This window comes from Calypte anna, chromosome 23 (assembly GCF_003957555.1).
Source record: "Calypte anna isolate BGI_N300 chromosome 23, bCalAnn1_v1.p, whole genome shotgun sequence".
Taxonomy (NCBI): Eukaryota; Metazoa; Chordata; class Aves; order Apodiformes; family Trochilidae; genus Calypte; species Calypte anna.
Window position 1 is genome coordinate 4,204,957 of NC_044268.1, and position 17,503 is coordinate 4,222,459.

General features: G+C 47.6%; 1 protein-coding gene across 1 annotated transcript; it reads left to right on the plus strand.

Annotated features, from left to right (window-relative positions):
* The first annotated feature begins 338 nt into the window (after nucleotides 1-338).
* Nucleotides 339-16,805, plus strand: KHDRBS1 (KH RNA binding domain containing, signal transduction associated 1). The gene is made up of 9 exons (XM_030464443.1): nucleotides 339-817; nucleotides 7,660-7,787; nucleotides 8,364-8,480; nucleotides 9,502-9,648; nucleotides 11,551-11,687; nucleotides 12,518-12,734; nucleotides 12,986-13,053; nucleotides 13,401-13,459; nucleotides 15,535-16,805. The coding sequence occupies exons 1-9, from the start codon at nucleotides 490-492 to the stop codon at nucleotides 15,630-15,632; spliced, it is 1,299 nt and encodes a 432-aa protein (XP_030320303.1). The 5' UTR covers nucleotides 339-489; the 3' UTR covers nucleotides 15,633-16,805.
* Nucleotides 16,806-17,503: the final 698 nt, after the last annotated feature.

The window sequence follows — 17,503 nt, forward strand, 5'->3', positions numbered from 1 at the left end:
GGCAGTGTCACGGCACCGGCGGTGTCACGGGTGCGGTGGGGTCACGTCACGGGTGCTCTCGCCCCGCACCCGGTCCCGTTCCCCGCTTCGCACCTCAGCGGCACCGCCTGTCGGGGCGGGCACTGCGCATGTGCGGCGGCACCCAAGGGCCCGGATGTTGCGCAGGCGCCGTGAGGCGGCAGCGGGACGGTTTTCTCGGCAGCCGCGTGACTTATGTCGCACGGCCCGCGCTGCGCACGCGCGCTCCGGGGCGGGGCGGGGCGAGAGGCGGGCGGGGGGCGCATGCGCAGAAGCGCCGGGAACCGGCGGGGCGGAGAGGAGCGGAGGGGGCGGTACTTCCGGCCCCGCACTTCCGGCCGTGTCGCCGCGGCGGTCGGTGTGGCTGCAGCGCTCGGCCCGGCCCGATCCGCTCCGCTGCCGCCGAACCCTCGGTCCCCGCCCCTTCCCCTCCCCCCTCCCTCCCCCCTCCCCCGGCCCCGTCCCCATCGCATGCAACGCCGCGACGATTCCTCCGGCCGCATGGGCCGGGGGCCGGGGCCCGGCGGTGCCCGGCAAGGAGCGTCTCAGCAGCGGCGGCCGCCCCGGGGCGGGGGGGGCCGCGGGTCCGGCGGGGGAGCGCAGCCGCCGCCGCCGCTTCTGACGTCCAACGCCTCGGGCGCTGCCTCGGGCGCTCAGGGCTCCGGGGCTTCTCCGTCCCCGCTGCTGTCCGGAGGCGCCGCCAAGATGGAGCCTGAGAACAAATACCTGCCGGAGCTGATGGCCGAGAAGGACAGCCTGGACCCGTCCTTCACACACGCCATGCAGCTCCTCACCGCAGGTACCGACTGCGGGGCGGGAGGGCTCCGAGCCGGGCGGAGCGGGCAGGCCGGGAGGCGGCTCCGGGGGAAGGTTTGGGGGCAGCGGGGACTCCCCCATCCCCGGGGCTGCTGCAGCTCCCGGGAGCCCCGGGACAGCCCGGGGACGTGGCCGTTGGGCCCGACGGTTCTGCACCCCCTGCCAGGGCGACCCCCAAGGTTCTGGAAGTGAAATATTTCTCTTTATTTAGACCCCCGCTTCATTCAGCGCCTGAGCCTGGTTAAACGCAGCCTCAGAACTTTATTTCCACAACGTTCTGTGTTGTCCCTTGTCATCCGTGGGGCAGAGGTGGCCGCAGAGAACGCTAAAGATGTGGGGTTTTGTGATTATTTTTTTCCTCTTAGCGTCTGTTTGAGTTCCCTGGGAGCCGTGGGTTGTGATAGCTTTGATTTCCCACTCGGGTTATCTGTGTTCCAGCTGGTTTCACGCCTCTGGTGAAGCTCCAGAGGGGCTGGGAATGGGGATGGGAATGGGGATGGGGATGGGGATGGCAGCCTTTGTTCTGTGCCCTTCTCCAATCGCCGGGCAGCTCTGATTTCTCCCCATCTCCCCCGTGCAGCTGCTGCCTCTGTGCAGCCGGTTCAGCTGCCTCGGGACGATGCAGACAGCTTCAGATGGGGAAGGAGTTTGTCATATTCCTCAGTCCCATCTCTCTATGCCCGGAGCAGCAGAGAGCTGGGAGGTGCCGGGCAGGAGGTTAAGAGCTGAGCAGAGCTTTGTGCTCTCTGCTGCTTCTCGTTTTGCTCTTAGACACTTTAATTATTTTGTTTAAGACCTGTGGTGTTGCCGTGGTTGGTGCAGTGAGAGAGGTTTTATTGGCTCCTCCTAACATTATTCCCTATAATTCTCAGGATTGCTGCCTCCCCTTTGAGTAACTGAGGTGTAGCCTCCTGGCATCACTCGTGGACATCTCCATCTGAGTATATTAGTTTTATAATCCGATTTACCATCAATTTAATGTGGGGTTTTTTCATTAATAAAGCCCTTTAGCCAGCTGGTGCTCGGCAGCTCAGTGGTGATGCCATCCAGTGAGGAGAAACCTCAGGAGTTGGCTAATTCCCTGCCACAGAACACGGTGCTGAGCCCACTTAGGAAAGCTTTGTACCCTGGGTGGTGTAATGAGGCTTCATGAGGCTGTTTTAAAAATGTATTTCATTAATTTAAAAATTGCTGATACTCGACTGCAGCTTTGTGAGACTTCAGATTGATCCCTGGACAAGCTCCAGGTGCTTGCTTTGGATCTTTTGGAAACTGCTGTCCTTTGGGAAGGTTTGCTCACAGTCCAACATCCTGATGGGCTGAGTAGGGAGCTCAGGAGAAAATCTGAATTAAAACAGTGGTTTTAGTTGGCTTAATCTTTGCACAGATGACCCGAAACTGATCTGGGTGACTCTTCATTTCTCTACTGCTTGGGGATGTCATGTTGGAGAAGCTTCTGTAAAGTTTGCTGTTGGATTTAAGGATGGTCCAAAGATTGTAATGCATACAGCCAGCACAACTTGACCAAACCAAATTCCAGACAAAATAAAATGTCTGATTATTGAGTGTCAGCTCTGTTCCCATACCAGCTTTTTGCCAGGACTGGAAGTTGCTCATCCTGCTGCCTCTGGGAGGGAACCCCACAGGAGTTCTGCACTGAAACTTAAGATTTCTTGTAGCGGGAGGAGCCATTCTTGCTCCTGAAGCTCAACGAGCTGCTGGTCTCTTCCAGGACTCCAGCCACCACACAGCGCTTCCAGGGTAGAAGTGTAGCAGGAAGAGCCTTTCTTGCTCCAGAGGCTCAACGAGCTGCTGGCCTCTCCATGCCTCGCACCAGAGTGAGCTGAGGTCTTCTCTGTGGGTGTGTGTTCCACCTTTATTGGCCCCCTGGTCTTGCTCATGCCCAATAGGGGCCTGTCCTAATCAGGCACAGGTGGACTCACACCCACTCTTTGGCAACTCAAGGCACCTGGTTTGTCTTCTATTTCTTCTTTAAAAAAATATGAAAAAGTAGCCTAAAATACTTCTGTGGTTCTGAAGCTGCTTTGCATGTCTAGAGAAAATAAGGATTGCTTAGGAGGAAGATGAAGGGCAGCACAGTGATACAATATACTGAATCTTGAGCTATTTTCTGTGTGGGGATAAGGCAGCAAAGTGTCTGGATTGTGGGGTTCTGTTACCCAGCACCCTGAGTGGAAATGGAAAACTGGGCTTTCTTGCATCTTGGAACACCATCTGCATTTCCTCATTCCTGTGATTCAGGCTCTGTGTGACTTTCCTCTCCCATAGGCACAGGAAAAGCCCTTTTCCTCACTTGGATTTCTGCTGTGGGAGGGGGAGATGCTGCTGGTGTCCTGACAGGCACAGTCCCCTCTGCTTCTCTGTGTTGGGAGGGCAGGAGGCACCCACTGGTGTGTTAACCAGGCATAGGGTTGTGGCTTTTTTCAAATGCTTGTGGTAATCTTAGCTATTTTTATTTCCTGAGGAAGCCAAGTGAAAGGGGCTGGTCACCTCCAGGCTCCTGGTGCTGCTCACAGGTCTGGGAGCTGTGCCATCCCACAGTCTGCAGCCAGCACCTAGCTGGTCCTTGTGTGATTGATAATGGAGCTTTTTAGACCCCCCAGGAGTGAGGAGGGGTGGGGATGGGTGCTGAGGGTGGGTTTGAAGCAATGAGCAGATGCAGAGCCTGTGAAGGGAGGGAGCATCCAGGAGCTGGAGTGAGGGCAGAGCCCTGGGGAGCATCTCAAGGTGCTGGAGGAGTCCTTGCCAGCATCCCCTGCTGGGTTTCCTGCCAGGATTTTTCCCAGGAAGGAAAATGGGCTGTGTGGGAAAGGTGGCTGGATGGGTGGTGGCCAGGCTGGTGCCAGGGAAGCAGACAGTGGGATTAGAGATGGGCTGAGGTCACAGGGGTGGTGAGAAAGTGTGTCCTAGAGCAATGCAGCTGCTTAGTGTGGAGTTCAGGCTGTCCTGAAATGGAGAAGAGGATCTGAATTGGAGTTGTTTCCAAGTGTACCCCAGAGGAGTGACTGCCACCTCAAACCTGTGCCCAGGTGTCACAGACTGATGTGCCACTGCCTTTTCACCATGGGGTTTTTAATGTCCCTATTGCTAAGCCATGCCCATGGTATATTCCCTGCTGCTGCCCTGCCTGTCACTGCTGGGACTTTGCCTCCTCCATCCTTCTGCTGTGTCCCAGCTCGCCTCCAGCCTTTCTTCCCTCATGCCTGAGCAGTGTCTCTCCTCTTCCCCTTCTCCCTGTGCTGGTGGCAGTCCCTTCTCTCCCCTGCAGAGCTGGCTGCAGATGGGTCCCAGCACACAGGCTGGGGGGTTCAGCAGAAAGCAGGAGGGAACAGTGGGGTTTGGCTTGCCAAATTCTGCAGCCACCACTCTTGGCAGAGTCCACCCAGGAGCAGCTCCCTGCTTCCTCTCCTCTGAAATCAAACCACCTGGGGAGGAGTAGCATAGGAGGGAGGGAATTCTGCTTTCCTCCAGCAGCTCCTGTCCCCAAGCTGCTGGGGGGTTCTGTGTGTTGGTTTTGGGGTCCTTTTTGGGCACGGGGTCAGTGTTTTCCAACTGCCAAGATAGTTCTCTCAGGGTTGTGAGCAGACAGATTGTGTCTCTGCCTACAGAGCACAAGTGTGGTGCAGAACAGTGCTTAATGTGTTGGTTTTTGTTGTTAAGGAAGAGCTTGGGCCTAGCTCAGGAGTAGCACTGTGGCTGCTTTAGCCTCCTCCTTGTGAAGCAGCAGTGTTACCAACCCCCTTTACCTACCCCTTAGGATTTCTTCTGAGACAATGCAGTCACTGCCCCTCATGAAGTCCTGGAAACCACTGCCACACATGCTGCCAGACTGCTGACATTCCCCGTGGCAAGAAGGTAACCTTCTGCTGCTCCTCTGACACGGCTTTAAAAAATCAGCACTGAACTGAGGAGTGCTTAACCCCTCCAGGTACCCTTCTCCTTCCTATCAGTAAGTGGTCTGACAAACTGCTGCCCCTCAGCACCTCACTCACTGCTGCTTCATGTCCCTGACCTGCCAGAGTGCATCCAGCCTGACCCCTGAGCAGCAGGACACACAGGACGTGTTCTCAGCCCTCCTTCACACCTATGCCCAGACTTGGGAGTTTGTTCTGAGGGTGTGAAGGGGACTCTGAGGTCTGACCCAAATTGCAGAACCTGAAGAACTTTGAGTTATTCTGCTGGGGCAGAGTTGGTTTTTGTTTGGTTGTTTTGTTGGTTTGGTTTGGTTTTTTCTGTATGTTTTGGATTTCATTGGAAGATTGGGTGTTGGTGGAGCTGCTGCTTTTCCCAGCAAATGATCCTTTCTTTGTTACCCTCACAGACTGACTCCCAGACGTGTCAGGAGGCAGAGTGGCTCTTGCAGTGTGGTTGGTGCTGATCCCCAGGTGTGCAGAGGCTCAGGGTGGTTGTGTTGTGTTTTGACAAGGTGCAAGATGTCTCTCTGTAGTTCAGTTTGCATCGAGGAAGTCGTGGGGTGCTTTGCCTCTTGCTGTGTGTGTAGGGAATGCTTCCTGGTAAGTGCAGGGTGCATTTCAGAAGTTCACTGTCTTTGGAGAACCAGAAAGGTTGGGTATTGTAGTGCAGGGTCTAAAGCTGTGCCTAACCAGAGGTAAGGCCACCAGTGCAGTTTCTAGTTTCCAAATCTTAATTATCTGATATGTTTTTATAGCTGAAATAAAAGAAAATACATGTAAAACTAATCAAGGCAGCTTGTTACAATTATAAGCTCTTCTCTTTGTTTTATAAGTTTGACAGTGCTTGAGCTTCTGGGTTTTTTTACTTCTGCATAGTGTCTTTCAAAAATCATTTATTTTTAAAGCAAAAATCAAGCTAACTTTTCCAAAGCAATTAGATCCAGTAATTATTTTTTTTTTAAAGTAAGGAGTCATGGTAACACTTCTTTAAGGCAGCCAAGGTGCTGTTGCAAGTAAAAATACAAAATTCAGGCTTTTTTTCCATGATTGTTCAATGCAGTCTCCAAGCTCTGTATTTAAATGTCTAAACTAAAAAGCAGTGTATATGTATCCATAACTGAAAAGATAAAGTACTGATCATTTGGGTTGTTTGGGCTTTTTTTCTTTTTTTGATTGCACATGTAGCTGCTTGACTTCTCAGCCCAGGAGGCTGTGGTTGCCCATCCCTCAGCAGGATGAGGGGAACCCCATTGCTCCCATTTCTGTTGGGATGGTGCTGGAATGTCAGTAGGTGGGTAAGCAGCTGGTGTGCCAGTCTTCTAGAGCTGTAAACATGAACATTTAGGCTGAAACATGGAGTTTCTGAGCTGGACCCCAATGAGAAGAAGCAGAGGATGGGACACCTGCCCTCAGTTCTGGTAATGACTGAGCAGTCCTGAGTTTCAGTTCTGTCTTGCAGCTTTCATCCAGTTATATGTATAGTCTTGTCAAAGTGTCTCTCTTTCCCCTGAGATGTGAGAAGTTGTATTTAGAGTGCTTTCAACTCAGAAGAGTTATTGACAGGTCTTGGGTTTGCTGATGAAATGGCACAGTTTAACTTCTAAGAAAGGCTCACGCTTCTCCCCCTGATAGCATGGTCAATAATAATTCCTGAGGGCAGGCAGGGTGTGAGCAAAGAGTCCATCAATGGTTCATCAGTCATTTGGGATTGGTAATAATGGGTTGCCTCCAGATTTGAGGGAACTTGCCATGTAGTTGTTGGCCACTAAATTAAGGTTGTACATTAGAAATCCTTGGAAAAGAAGAGCCCACTGTGGGCTGTGCTCTTTTGTGAAGTGGAAGGTGGTGTTCTTGTACATGGGAAGGTGATCAATGACTGTGCCTTGCAGGTGATCTTCAGTCTTCTCCATGTGGGTTTTCTCCATGAGGTGACTTGTGTCCTGCCATCTCACACAGAAAGTTTAATTTTGGGACAGATTTGAGGTGTTTGTGTACTAGTTCCTAATTAGCCCACCTTAATGACCTATTTCCAGAAGGTTATTTGGATGTTGTTCCACATCCCCCTCAGGCTGCAGCAATGCCTTCAGCTCCCCCAGGACACCACTGCTTTTTTCTCCCAAGACTCTTAATTCACCACATGCAATTAAAAATCCAAATCCTATTTGGAGAGACAAAAACATGTATTTGCATTGCCTGCATCATGTTCAGGACTCCTGACACTTACTTTTCTGGCTGTATGCCTGAGGCATACAACTTAAAAACCAAGCTAGGGATTGCTTTTGTGATAAAAGTGCATTCACTTAATGAAATTAAGCTTATAAGAATTTCATGAGCCATGGTGCACTCCAGGGTGTGCTTGGTTGGGCTCCTGGTTGTTAGGAATGGTTTCAACTGAACTGCAGATCAGGATGTCAGGAGGCTTTGGTGCCACTACTTAAATTACAGATGGAAAATAATGTTTGAAGAATGAGGCAGTTCCCTGGTGTGCTGCTGAGCTCTGTGCAGTCAGAGCTGGAGGTCCCAGGTCCTGCATTCCTGGTGGCATCAGGAGTTTGGGGACTGAGAGGAAAGCACAGCAGAGGTGATACACAAAATCATACTTAGAGTTCCCTACACTGACCTGTTTGGATTATGTGTGGAGCAATCTTTTCTTACTCATTTTTTACTCATTATCCTGGTTTTTGGCCTCCTGGAATCCCTAGATGGGAAGGGAGGAAGGGGCAAGCTGAGGTGGCACTAAGGAGCTGGCCTGACTATCCAGATTCCATTGATGCAATTTTAAGCGTTCACATATTCACAGAGAATGAGGGTGGTATGTCCTGTCATAATTCCAACTCTAAAATGATGCTTGTTTGAGGAATATAAGCAGCCCTATTTTTATCTTGTTTAGAAATTGAAAAAATTCAGAAGGGTGAAACAACAAAGAAGGATGAGGAAGAGAACTACCTGGATTTATTTTCCCACAAGAATATGAAACTGAAAGAACGAGTTCTGATACCTGTCAAACAGTACCCCAAGGTGAGGGCCAGAAAATAGCTTACTGAATCTCTGTGATGTGCTGATTTTCTGTGGATTTTATGGCTGACTTTTAGAGATAGTGGCTGTCAAAGTGTCAGCAGAAGTTACACCAGTGTTCCACTATCACTATGGAATTTTTCCTCTGCAGGCTTGCAGGATCTTATTTCTAATATATTGCATTTCTAGAATGTCTTGGGATAAAGATAAATGGTGATGCATAGCTCTGGTCTTTTATTACCAGAATAGACACTTTCATGTGTAGAGCTTTGTGTTTTGCAGCTAAGAACTCATTTAACTCTTAAGTCTTGATGCCTGTAAAACTACTGGAGAGTAGATGTTAGAATTAAACACCTTGTGTGAGTCAGTGTAGCTTGATTTCCAGATAGAGCATTTTTCCATGGAAAGAACATTCTGGAACTTAATTTTTCCCTTGATTTTTGGTCTGTATTTTTTTGTTGAGGTGAAGAGAGAATGGAGGGGCTACATTTTTTTTGTTGTCAGCCAGCATAACATTCAGAAAAGCTTTTGTTAAGGCTGCTGAGCTCTAGAGCTAATTTGATGTTTATTCATTTACAGTTCAACTTTGTTGGAAAGATTTTGGGACCTCAAGGCAACACCATCAAAAGACTTCAGGAAGAAACTGGTGCTAAGATATCTGTGCTTGGGAAGGGTTCAATGCGAGACAAAGCAAAGGTGAGGGCATCACCCTTGAACACATACACACAGATCGATGGAATACACATTGCTGTGAGAAGCAGTGATTCTCAAATCATTTTATAAAATATTAAACCATTAAATCCAAAAGCAAGGGCAGTAAGGAGTCGTGGTTCCACATTTGTTCTGAGCATGTTGGGAACAATCTTGACTGGGGCAGGAGTGGGATGTCTGCTTTGTGATCATGTTTTAGAGGCCACTCATCTTGTGATATCCTGTTGCTTTGGATACAGAGATGTTTAGATAAAAGGTGAAGTACAAAGTTTATAAAATAAGAATTAATTCTAGCTCCTATGAAAAGTCATTCTCTAGAGGAATGTGTTTCCCCTCCAAAGAAAAAAGCTTTTTTCCAGCTGTTCTGTCTGAAATTCTTAAATTCACATGGTTCACTGAAGCTGTTGGAGCAGTATGTTCCTGATAATCTTTAGTGAATCACAAAGTGCCAGGAGGATTTTTTGAGCAGAAAAAAAATGAAAATTTTTTCGTTCCTGCTTAATCCCAAAACTGAGCTGAAAGTCAACTGACCTGTAACTGAATTCAGCTTTTTACTTTAGCAACATGAAAAGCTTTGACACTTGTAGCTTACTTGAAGCTTCTTCAAGCCATCTGAATAAAACAGGTGTCTAAGAGCAGTTAAAGAGCAAGCTTGTTTGAGGCATTAGGATTTGATAGAATAGTAAAGAGCACCTCAGGCAGAAAGGTGGTGTAAAAGAGGAAGAACACTGCTTGTACGTGCTTAATGTTCTGGAAAGAAGTGGCTGGCATTGACACACCAGCAAAAATATCAGTCACCTGAAAGAGCAGCTATAAAAAGATGGAAGGTGCAGGTTTCATGTGGCTTTTTATAAAACTCTGCCTACTGTGTTACCATGATCTGCATCCAGGCGTGGTCAGAATGCTTTTACAGACATTTCCTGTTCAGGCTTAGAAAACAGATTAATAAAAATGGTTTCTCTGCATCTTTCTTACTTTAAAAAATCTCCAATCTGCTTTGTTTCAGGAGGAAGAGCTGCGTAAAGGGGGAGATCCTAAATATGCTCACCTAAATATGGATTTGCACGTCTTCATTGAAGTTTTTGGTCCCCCTTGTGAAGCATATGCTCTGATGGCTCATGCCATGGAAGAAGTCAAAAAGTTCCTGGTTCCGGTATGTGGAGGGGCAGAGGGGCTGGGAGTCTGGGTGAGACCTGCAGGGTGCCAGGCTCATGCTCTAGGAATGGTGCAGCTGAGGAAGCCTGGAGCATTGTGTGTGTGTGGCAGCTGAAGATGACCCCATTCATCTGACATGAAGGGATGAATTAGTCCCCTAACCATAATTAGAAGGACGTGTACTTACGTGGCAGTTGGGCAGAGCACTTGGAGCAGGCATTTCTCTCCCAGTACAAGCTGTGGATGCTGGGGTGGGTGGATGGGTGGGCAGCTTGTCTGGCTCCATCTGTCAATTTTAGCAGGAGAATAATTTTTGCTGTGCTTGGCATAAGAGAGACTTGTTGGATGGGTTCCTCTGAATTGGAACTGGAGCATGGAAATTGGGCTAGAAAACTGTATTGATCAGATCAGAAGTTGCTTACTGTTATCTCTGCTCTAAAGGGGTGCTGTGAGGATGAAGAGGGTGACTGCCCAGGCAACTTCATTGTAGGATTCAGTGTTGTAGCTCTTTTGAGACACGTCTGTTAAATTAATGTTTCTACAGCTTTCAGTGCAGCTGGTGTGAATGAACCTCCCTTTGCTAACCAGGCATTTATACAGACGACCTTGGTTATCCCTCTGGGGATGTTTTACACTTTTGAACCCTTTGAGACCTTTTTGCTCAACTTTGTGCCATGGTGGAGTATTGCCTCCAAGAACTGCAGAGCTTGAAGGAGTCTTCTGCACATTATTGAAACAGCAGTGTTGCTTTCTAAATGAGGAAAACGAGCTGGGGAAGAAGCAGGCAGTGCCTCTTGCATCTGAAGAGCTCAGTCTGTAGTTCAGGGACCTGGCAGGTTATGAGCTGGATACACCCCAGCACTGTGCTCAGTGGCTGAGCCTGCAGAGCTCAGAAGTTGTGTTTGAAATCTCAGGGGTGGGCAGAACCTGAGGGCAGTGAGTAGTAGGGAAGTGTGGAAAAGCATATTGGTGCTGAGGGATTTCTGTGAGTCTGAGCCAGAGAGGAGGAGAAATTGTGATGTGAAGTGCCTTTGAAGGAAAGAGGTCATCTTCAAGGAGCCCCTGGGATGTACAAAACCTCAGTTTGCTAAAGCGAGCCTGCAGCCTTCCCATTTAAAGTGTCTTTATCTGTCACTGCCTTCAAACAATGTGTTAAACTTGTGAAAATTGACAGAAGAGTCACTATGGAAGGCAGCAGTGCTGTGAAGACACATCTGGTAGGAGACTCCTTGCCTTGTGATGTTGCCATGGCACCAGGAGGATCCTGGGTGTGAGGCCCAGCCTGCCTGGGTGTTGAGAGGAGGGATGGGGAGGGATGCAGGGTCACCAGAGATCTGGGATAATTCTTCAAGCTGGATCCCCTGGGGCAGTGGTGACACAGGGAGCCAGACTCACACACTGCCTTCCTGAGAATCTGAAAACACAGCCTGGATTTGCAAACGGGGTGTTTGCTCCTTGTTAGGCTGTGTTCCTTCAGCCCTCTGTCAGGAACAGAGCAGTATTTTATGTTGTGTGAGCTCACTGGCAGCCACTTGCCTTTAAAGAGGAGCTGTAAGGTGCTGGAGGTGAGATGTGTCTCACCTGACTTCACCTTTGAACTCCCCAACATTTGCAAATAAATCTTCCCAACAGCCCTGGGATGCCAAACATCAATCAGGTACCTCCAGAATTCCTATCAGCAAGGTCTTCTTCCCAGGGACCAGCTGGAGTTTCCCCTGGAGGTGTTGTGTGTGCCCTTCTTGGCTGTCAGTGCTACACTGCTGCCTGCTGAGCAAGTCCCAGCCAGACAGCACCTTTGGATTTAGATCCATCAGGTTGTTTTCATCCCAGCACTGTGGTACCCTGGAGCACAGACTGGCTGTTAGCTGTTCTTTGGAGCTGACTCTTCCTCCCTCTTTAGGATATGATGGATGATATCTGTCAGGAGCAATTCTTGGAACTCTCCTATCTGAATGGTGTCCCAGAGCCAGCCCGAGGCCGAGGAGTCCCCGTGAGGGGAAGGGGAGCAGCTCCACCACCTCCTCCACCCGTTCCAAGGTATTTCTCCCAAAAGCACAGACTTGGAAACGCTGCACCTTGCTCAGAGCTGTCCTGCCAGATGAGGTTAAGCACATCAGCTTTTTGGCCCTGACCTTGGCTTCTGGCCAGGGTTTTCTAGCCTTTTAGCAAGCTGGCATCAAATGTTTTATGTGTTCTGAGATGTAATCTAGCACAGTGGGTGGCTTCTGGGTTATTTTTAATATCTGGAATCAGTAGCTTTGTAAAGTAACCTTTCAAAAATTGGCCTATGAAATCATATGTGGATTGATGTGTCCTGTTTGCTTCTGTAGCCCTCAGCAGAAAAAGCATCTCCCATCCTGGAGATATATAGGATGGCATTATTCTGTCACTGCTGTGAAGGCATTGGGATAAATTGGTGATAAAACTGTTCCTATAGTTGTTGCTTCATTACCTATTTCAGAGAGGGGAAAAATCTTTGCTTCTGAGTGTTTAGCCCAAAAGTGTCTGGCAGTCATTCTAGGTCAGTAATAGATGGCTGTTTAAAATGGACTCTGAGAATTTACTTGCTAAAAGTTCTGTATCAGATTTTCTTTGTCTGTACAATGTGTAATGCAGTAGAGTTCTCACTAGAAGAGGTTTTGGTAAATCCTGCAGTACAACAATGCCAACAATTCTCATGCTTCCCTTCTAGATAAAGAATCCGTGGCTTAGTTAATGCTAACTGCATTTACTCACCAAGCTGCTGCATTCTAAAGTAGGCACAAGAAGCATATGTGCTGCCCTCAGTGCCCAGCACACAAGCAGTGCAGCAGGAGGTGCTCACCATCCTCAGGAGATGCTCACCATCCTTTTCCTCTCCCTTTCAGGGGCCGTGGTGTTGGTCCTCCCCCTCCTCCTCCTCCTCGGGGGGCCCTGGTGCGAGGAGCCCCGGTGCGCGGTGCCATTGCCAGGGGAGCTGCTGTCACTCGGGGGGTTCCTCCTCCCCCAGCGGTCCGGGGGGCTCCTGCCCCCAGAGCACGTGCAGCTGGCATTCAGAGGATACCCCTTCCTCCTCCTCCTGCTCCGGAAACCTATGAGGAATATGTAAGAAACAAAATACCTTTTGTTTTCTTTTGGTTTTCACTCCAGCTAGCTGATGATGGTTTAGATGTTCTGCATATCCTCCCAAGCCACGGGACACAAGCAGATTTTAGCCACCTGTGTCTTATGACTGAGCCCCTTCCCTATGGCAGGGAAGGACTCCCAGCCTTCTCTGCTGTGGCCTGAATTCAGCTTTGCCATTACTCATGGTCAGGTCCTTCCATTAACACCAGTGATGTCATCATCTGTTTCAGGGCTACGATGATGCTTATGCAGACCAGAGCTATGAGGGGTATGAAGGCTACTACAGCCAGGGCCAAGGGTAAGTTTGCTTCTCTCCTTACTGTGGTGGAGAAAAATATGCATGATCTTTTGATGTTGGTTTGTGTTTTCTTTTTTTTTTTTTTTTTTTTTTAAGGGCATGGAAATGCTCATTTCTGAGTTGGAGTTGTAGGGAAAGTGCTCTGTTCTGCTGGAATCCAGGAGTGCCTGGGATTTAACTTTTGGGAGTGTCCCAGTGTCCTTGGCAATTCTGTAAATGAAGTGATCAGACACACCACAGCCATGGGCAGCATTGGGCATCCTTGCTTTTCAAGTGTTTGTGCAAGTTGTGCCAGTTTAGGCATTTGGTTTCAGCCCTGTGTGTAACCAGCATGATTGCTCTTCCAGGGACACAGAATACTATGATTATGGACACGGGGATGCACAGGAGACCTATGAAGCTTATGGTATGTCTGGGAATGCTGTTCTTGTGACAGAGAAGGGGCTGCATGTACCAGGGAATTGTCTGCAGCAGTTGCACATAGCTGGAATGGCTTGTGGGCAGCTTAACTGTTTTCCAGTGCCACTCCACACGCTGAGCAGAAATTTACTGAGAAGAACCTGGAGTAGTTTTCATGGCAAAATGTTTGTACCCTTCAGGTTATCCAGGTCTGAACAACCAAAGGCATTTTCTGATTCTTAGATTCTTATCTAACTTGTTTGTCTCAAAGGTAATGCTTTTAGAAGTACATTTTTTTAACTACAGAAATATCTCCATTTCCTTGTAGCTTTAAAATATGTTCAGAGCTCTGGCTTTCCACCCACAGCACTACTTCTACTGCAGTCTGGTTTTCACAGAATGAGTGCATGTTCCCATCTGCTTCCTTATCCTCAAAAACCCACTATCTGATACTGACTCTCCACCATACATCTTTTGAAAAATGGATTTAAATGAGGCCTCCCTTTGACTAGGTGGAACAATTTTGGTCAGTGTGACTGGCAGTCTATGAGCTTTAGCTAATTTGAGTTATGTAAGGCTACCAACTTGGGCTAGACAGAGAAATGTGGGAGACCAATTTAACCACAACTGTGTAAATCACCAACTGCTGAAAACAATGGGCCCTAGAGCTGAGGTGCCAGCAGTAAAGGATTGAGTGCCAGCATTTCTTTTTTTATTTTTTTTTTTTAATTGAGATATCTGAGCTTATCAATGGCATCTGCACGTGGCAGTGAGTAAGATTCATTTTCCTCTGGCTGTAAACAAGCTGAAGTATAAGCAGTTAGGAAAGTGTTACAGCCAGCTGCTTCATGGGCTGTGCTGAGAACTGCAGAGCAGCTGTGAGTGAATGCAGGTAGGGAGGATAATGACCAGCAAGAGGGATTTTCTGGGATCCTCAGGAGCTGGGAATCCCCTGTGCCGTGTCATGCTGGTATTAGGGAAGCACAGTTGTTAATTCAAAGTTGTTGATATGCTGACTGTCCCTCTGCCAGCCCCAGTGTCTTTCCTGCTCTGAGCTGAAGCTGTGAGAAGTTCAGATTCAGGTGCCTGGCCCAGGAATGCTTTTCCAGTCCAAGATGCATTTGAATAGACAGCTGCTGTCAGTCACCTTGGCTGTCTCTTCCCTTCAGTGGTTGGGTTTCTTGCTTGTGTCAGTCATGAAGCACAAAGAGGCTTTTGTGCCTCCTGCTTGGTAGGAGAGCAGTGGTGCTGTCTGGGATATGAAGGCCAAAATGCTCACTGTATACTTGGCATGAAGTTGCCCCAGCTGATCTGTTTATCCACAGCCATTTCCCTTGGTCTCCTTTTCATGAAAACAGAATTAGAGAAATAAAATTGTTGAGCCAGGCTGGAGACAGTGTAGGGAAAATGGGAACGTGCTTCCTGGTGTTAGGAACAGCCTCTGCTATCTTCTAGGCTTCAGGACATTTGTTCCCATACCCTGGTGAGAGTGGCAGGGTGCTGCAGGCAGGAGGCATCCAGCTCACAAAAGCTGAGCTGGGATTTTTGGGGCTGGAGCTTGCTCAGGGACAACAGGAATGCCAACTCCTGGATTCCTGGAGTGAGGCAGAGTCAGGGAGAGGATGGTGTCTGATCTCCAGTCCGGTGTGCTGCTGTCCCAGAGCTGTGTTGTTTTGGCACAGCTACCCAGGAGCTGCCTTCCTGGCACCCAGGATGGAGAGGAGCAGTGCCCCCAGCCAGACCCTGGGGTTTGAGGTGCTGTTGGGGCCATGACTGCTGTGACCTTCCCCAGAGCTGCCCCAGGAATTGGCTTTGACTCTGCAGCAATTAATTACTCCTAAGAGGCACCAGATTCTTCCAGGTCAGCACTCAGCCAGGCCGGGGGAGCTGCAGGGATCCCACCCCAGTGGCTTTTTCCCCACCACGTGCTGCAGATGTGGGGGGGGGTTGCTGGACCACAGGGCACTTTGCAGCCTGGTTTTGGGGTGAAACCAGGAGCCCTGTGCCTCCACATCAACCCCCAGAGGGGAACCTGGCTGGCAGCACTCCCCCACCCCTGACTTCTCCCTCTCTTTTCTGCAGGGCAAGATGACTGGAATGGAACCAGACCCTCCCTGAAAGCCCCTCCAGCCAGGCCAGTGAAGGGAGCCTACAGAGAGCACCCATACGGACGTTACTGAGAAACAAACATGAGGGAAAAATAGCAGTTATGAGCAAAACAGTTGTTACTGATTCTTGTATCTCCCGGGATTCCCGTTGCTTTACCCACACCAGACAAGTAATTGTCTAACTGTTTTTCTTCGTGGCCCTTTTTCTCCCACTCCATCCTCACCCTGCATTCTGGCTTCTGTACGTAGTATTTTAAAATGAGTTAAATAGATTTAGAGGACCGACTTTTTTTTTTTTTTTTCCTTTTTAAGTGTGTTAGATGGCTTTTCTTTCTTTGTTGTTTAGGTAAAAAACAACTGTACCTTTTTTTAATTAAAAAAAAAAAAAAAGAGTTAAAAATGTTAGTTTCAAAAGTGACATGCTTTGCTTAGCAGTTATGAGATTAAGGTTTTGTTAACCTTTTAAGTTTGGTTTTAAGGAACCCATAAAAGTTGTAGTTGCAGAATCCCAAAGTAGGCTACATTTCAAAATTCAGGGCTGTTTTTAAGAATTAAAATCAGAATGTAACGGTAGTAGCTGCCACCGTTTAAAAGCAACCTCAGATACCAAACTTTCCTTAAAAAGCAGATTGCTGGTGAATCTTAAGTTTAAATTTTAATACGAAGGATCCTCAAACAAATTTAAATAGCATTTTTAAAGCTAATTGACTTAAAACAAAACAAATTAGGTTTGTAAAATTGATTTTTCTTATGTGGGTTTTGAAATCTAGCCCCGAAAATGTGTTGAGAGATGCTTGGGAAGAAGATGATTTCCAGTGTAAAGGGGTTCTTAGTTTGGTTCTGTATGAAGAACTTTTAAGGGAAAAACAAATTCAAGCATGGCTCGGATTGCCCAGTGGTTGATATTAGAAGTAGGTCTGTAAAATTAGTCTTATTTTTTTTATAGTGCTTGGGGCAGATAACACAGTGCAAATTTAAACTGGACAGAACTGTCAATATTAGCAATCCCATTGACTTGTTCAAGTGTATCTCAGCACTAGCTTTGCATAAAAAGGGACACTGCAGCTGAAAAAATGAGGAAAAAATTCACTTTGTACATAGGATAAAGTCCTAATTGGATTTGTACACTGTCCTCCCACTCTGTTCCTAAATGCTACATGTGTAAGTCTGCCTAAATAGGTAGCTAAAACTTGTCAAAATGTCTGCCGCAGTTTGTCAATAAAGTTTAGTCCTTTTTTAATCAAAGTAAATGTGATGAATTGTCATTTTTGTTGTGGAGCGATAAAATAGCCATTTTTTTTTTCAAATAAATTTAAATTAATGCTAAAGCTAATTGTCTTTTTAAAACATGGAGACATTCTAAAAATGGTGGGTTTTGTAATTCTCACAACAAGTTTCAGCAAGCTCATTAAATGAGCTTCATGATTGCTTTAAAAATAAAAAAAAAAAAAAGAAAAAAAATTTGTTTTTCACCCCCTGGAAGTTATTTAAAGAGTCTGATCCTGGACAGTGGCAGAAATCTGACCACTAGCAAATGGTGATTATTTTTTTTTTCTGAATTACCCATTCAAATTTCAAGTGGCCTGACAGAGTATTCCAGGCTGCAGACTCCAGATTGAGTCTGGAATGGCTGATTTAAACATAGTGTGACAAAATGAATGCTGAAAAACCTCCGGCGTAGCTGCTGCCAGGAGGAGGGAGTTCCCTTTGTCTGCTTTATATAACAAACACCCCAAACCCCCTTGGCTGAGGTGATGCCCTTCCTGCTTGGATAACTGCTTAAAAATGTATTTTGTTTTGGGAAGGCTGCTGCATTGCTGCTCAAATCCTTCTGAGAGGGTGTCTGTGTATTTATATATATAAATACAAGAGTTCAAAGTGAACTGCTGCTCAGAGAGACATGAGAAATGGTTTGTATTTCCCATTTGCAGCAAATGAATCTG

What these genes read in the sequence shown, in the direction of transcription:
- KHDRBS1 (XM_030464443.1), top strand. Translation starts at nt 490, where the DNA reads ATGCAACGCCGCGACGATTCCTCCGGCCGCATGGGCCGGGGGCCGGGG. An exon ending in CATGCAGCTCCTCACCGCAG is followed by an intron (nt 818 to 7,659) that starts GTACCGACTGCG and finishes TATCTTGTTTAG; the next exon opens with AAATTGAAAAAATTCAGAAG. An exon ending in CGGAAACCTATGAGGAATAT is followed by an intron (nt 12,735 to 12,985) that starts GTAAGAAACAAA and finishes CATCTGTTTCAG; the next exon opens with GGCTACGATGATGCTTATGC.